At 45.6% G+C, this 3,903-nt stretch overlaps 1 protein-coding gene across 1 annotated transcript; it reads left to right on the forward strand.

Annotated features, from left to right (window-relative positions):
- The first annotated feature begins 1,168 nt into the window (after nucleotides 1–1,168).
- LOC106816857 (diuretic hormone class 2-like) lies at nucleotides 1,169–2,962 on the forward strand. Its single transcript, XM_014821500.1, has 3 exons — nucleotides 1,169–1,262; nucleotides 1,738–1,818; nucleotides 2,344–2,962. The coding sequence occupies exons 1-3, from the start codon at nucleotides 1,189–1,191 to the stop codon at nucleotides 2,462–2,464; spliced, it is 276 nt and encodes a 91-aa protein (XP_014676986.1). The 5' UTR covers nucleotides 1,169–1,188; the 3' UTR covers nucleotides 2,465–2,962.
- Nucleotides 2,963–3,903: the final 941 nt, after the last annotated feature.

Below are 3,903 nucleotides of genomic sequence, written 5' to 3' on the forward strand. Positions count from 1 at the left end.
CCTAACGCAAAAAAGGGGCTTGAACGACCGACGGCTACCGTACCTCCAGCCACTGCAATCTTGAAAACGTGCATCCTGATCAAATTTTTCGAATTTTTATACTGTTTTGGACTTTATTTCGTCGAAGTACACGTTTGACACTCGCGGCATCTACCGCTCGCCGAAAGCTGGTGCTAAAATTTGGCTCGGGCCTGGTCCGACGTTTTCGATGGGGCAAAATCTGGCTCGGGCCTAATTAGGTTCGGGCCAAAAACGTCCGTGTGAACGCTCGGCTCGAGCTAAATCTGGCACGGGCCTAATTAGGCTCGGGCCAAAAACTTCCGTGTGAACGCGCCTATAGTATCCCCACGAACTTCGTTCGGGGGATACAATCAAGGCGCGTGCGAACGTATTGCGTGTGCGCATGTGCACAAGGGCCACATGGGGCACGTAGATATGGAATATCATTTTGCATAGATTTGGTGGGAAAACTTCCCGTTTACGCGATTTCTACCTACATGCAGCTGGCTCTTTTTAAAAAACATTTAGTGTTTTCTGAATGATAATTTTTTGTCTTCTAGCATGAAATCCTGATGGAGATTTATGATATATTTGGAGATGCTCGGGTAAGACTAATCCCCGGGCACTCTGGCAGGGCGAGCCCACAGTGTAGGGGTGGTCGGGTAGGGTAGGGTCGGGTAAGGTAGGCCTAAGTTGAACCCTGACCCTAACCCTAACCCTAACCCTATGCCCATCCCGGCGCAAATACACTTTCCTACCGATTAATATGGCGGCACCCGACTCCGAACCTCCTGCCCGCGCCCGCCTCTACTGTCTGTGCGCGGGGCGCGCCTTTCCGTTTTACACCGCAGCCTACGCGTAACCGACTGGTGAACCCATCAGATTCTCGCGTGACGTCAGAATACGTCACGCAAAACTCTGCCCGCTCCCAAGTCGAATCAGTGTGTTGAATGCATACATACAGCTAGACGAGTACCCATCCTTTCTCACAAGCTCGATATAGCCTATATCGAGCTTGTGAGAAGGGACGGGTACCAGTCTAACAAACAGCCTGCTGATGCGCGCATTTGCAAGTATTAAGTTTATGTCTTCTAAGTTCTATGTGCATTCGTTTCACACTTGCCTATCTAGCTACTTACCGCGTTTTTTGGATCGTTGCCACAGCAAATGGAGCAGACTGGACTTGTGATGGGACTGGCCCTTCTGTTAGCCGTGATCTGTATAGCTCTACCCCAGGTGTCGGCGGCTGCGGCGGGAGACAGGTAAGCACCAAGCAACGAGTCTCTTACGATTGTGTTTGCGATGTATTTTGTTGCAAATACACCCGATAGTATTCGTGATGCTCCCGGGTTGGCGTTAGGGTTAGGGTTAGGCCCAGTGTTAGCGTTAGGGTTAGGTTTAGGGTTAAGGTTAGGGTTAGGGTTAGAGCTAGGGTTAGGGTTAGGGTTAGGGTTAGGGTTAGGGTTAGGGTTAGGGTTAGGGTTAGGGTAAGCGTTAGGGTTAAGGTTTGGGTTAAGGTTAGTTAGTATTAGGGTTAGAGATTAAAGAGTCAGTTTACGACGAGAGTACAATTATAATAAACCCAATATCACCCTCTGCATGCGTTAGCCCTCATAGATCACCGTACATTGAGCCCAACACCATAATCTGCATAATTATATAATAATAATAGTTATTATTATTATCATATTATTATTATTATTACTGTTATCATTGTTACTGCATTCCTATATTCAGGGCAAAACGCGACGCCTCCATTGCCGAGTACATCCGGGCACTCATGGAGCAGTTAGTACAGTCTGAGCAAGAGAACCAACAGTACGTGCAATGACGTCATTACGAACGTTCCCATACGTAGCTATTTGCAATGATGTTCATCTAAGAACAACAAGCTAGCGTGCTTGAGATTTATATGTAGTTATAAACGAGTTTTATTATTATTTAAGAAGAGCAGATAACGTAAGACGTGTGTATAAATAGAGATGGGTGTTATCAGGAGTAGATAATAGGGTCCCTATTATCTACTCCTGGTGTTATCAGTGTATTCTTACAAGTACGTAGTTACTGACTCTGTTCATAAAGGGTCGATGGAGTTGATAAACACATGCAGTGAGCTTGGATGAAACGTATTTGTTTGGTGGTTTTAAATGAACAACACACGGTCTGCAGCGTGCACCGTGGTTACGTGCGTGCGTGTGCGTGCGTGCGTATGTGAGTACGTACGTGCGTGCGTGTGCGTGCGTGCTTACGCGCGTGCGTGCGATCATGTGTGCGAGTTATGTATATATCTGACATTCTTCCTAACGTAGCTGTTACCTAACCGCAACACACTTGTCCATGCAGGTACAAGCGCGCAGGCATCGACATGGGATTCCACCGAGGTTACTCTGGCAATCAAGTAGCAAAGCACTTGCTCGGACTGGCGGCTGCCAACTACGAGGGTGGCCCCGGCAAGCGCCGCTAAGGGGGCGTCCGGTAGGCGGCGCTAGATGACATCCGACGAGCGTCGCTATAGCAACGTTGACGATACGCGACCATTTTATTTTTCGAAACGAAAACAGTCTGATCTTGAGCGGTGTTTTCCCTCTCTGCAAAATTTACAGCAATTAATTTGACAAGATTAAGCAAAATAAAGCTTTTGTAATATCCATTACTGAAATTTACCGACCAGTATATTGTTATGATGATCTATGTTAGCAAAACGAAGTAAAAAATTTATTGCTACATTTATGTATTTTTTTATTTTTTTATTTACAGTTTATCACAGTTTCGTGTAACGTTGTTGTAAATTTTGAAAGTGTAACTGTCTGACGTTGTCTGTGAGTGTTCCATACGCAAGCTTAACTACAAATATTGCCCTGTATATATCAGTGAAAGCAAACAAATGTCGTAATATAAGAAACATGCCAGTGACAGGTATATATGATTTTGCTCCGAGTAAGATCTCTTGTAGAAAACCCTACTTCTTGTGTTTGTCGTTTATTCTGGTGATTCAGCAATACAAACTCTTCGGCTACATGGCTAGGGCGTATACAGTATTTGCATCCGCTTTCTTCCCCCGTCTCTTTTCTCTGTTTTGCCTCCCTTGTCTGACACGCATACTCTCTCTCTATTTCTCTCTCTCTCTCTCTCTATCTCTCTCTTTCTCTCTCCCGCTTTCATTACTCTGTCACTCCCCTCTCTCTCTCTTCTTTCTTTCTCTTTTTCTTTATTCCCCCTTCCCTCTTCCCCTCTCTCCATGTCTCTCCCTCTCCCTTCCTTCCTCCTTCTCCCTCTCTCCTTCCTTCTCTTTCTTCTCTCTTTCCTCTCTCCCTCTCCTTCTATTTCTCTCTCCCTTCTCTCTCCCTTTCACTCTTCCCCTCTCCATGTCTCACTCTCTCACTTCCCTCCTCCTACTCTCTCTCCTTCCTTCTCTCTCCTCCTCTTCTCTTCCTCCCCCTTTAGCTATCTCTCCTTTTATTTCTCTCTCCCCTTCACTCTCCCATTCTCTCTATATCTCCCACTCTCGCGCTGATAATGTGCAATCATACAGAGGCCGAAGATTCATAATTGCGGCAGCGATGTTTTCCAGCTCGGCTTTATAATGACGACACGAATTAACAAAATGATGGACACTGATTGTCAAGCCCCACAGAGAAATGTTCATTACACTGCATACATTAGCACTCGTAGCAGGCTCGCCTATGGTCAACCGTACATAAACAGTGCGTGCTAACAACCAGAGGCGTTGACAACATATATCACGACGCACCAATAACTTCAGGGGTAGGGCCTACTGAGCGTCTTAGATATGGAGGAGGGGAATGATTACAGGGACAAAGGTTATAGTTGAGTGTTTAAAGATTTCGTAATGAGTTGATACGTGATACGTAAATCGTAGGTATTTTATTTATTTATTTATTT

Source organism: Priapulus caudatus, unplaced genomic scaffold, assembly GCF_000485595.1.
Source record: "Priapulus caudatus unplaced genomic scaffold, Priapulus_caudatus-5.0.1 Scaffold1509, whole genome shotgun sequence".
Taxonomy (NCBI): Eukaryota; Metazoa; Priapulida; class Priapulimorpha; order Priapulimorphida; family Priapulidae; genus Priapulus; species Priapulus caudatus.

Coding starts and splice junctions, on each gene's coding strand:
- LOC106816857 (XM_014821500.1), top strand. CDS start 1,189: ATGGGACTGGCCCTTCTGTTAGCCGTGATCTGTATAGCTCTACCCCAG. Junction 1,263..1,737: donor GCGGCTGCGGCGGGAGACAG/GTAAGCACCAAG, acceptor TCCTATATTCAG/GGCAAAACGCGACGCCTCCA. Junction 1,819..2,343: donor TCTGAGCAAGAGAACCAACA/GTACGTGCAATG, acceptor TTGTCCATGCAG/GTACAAGCGCGCAGGCATCG.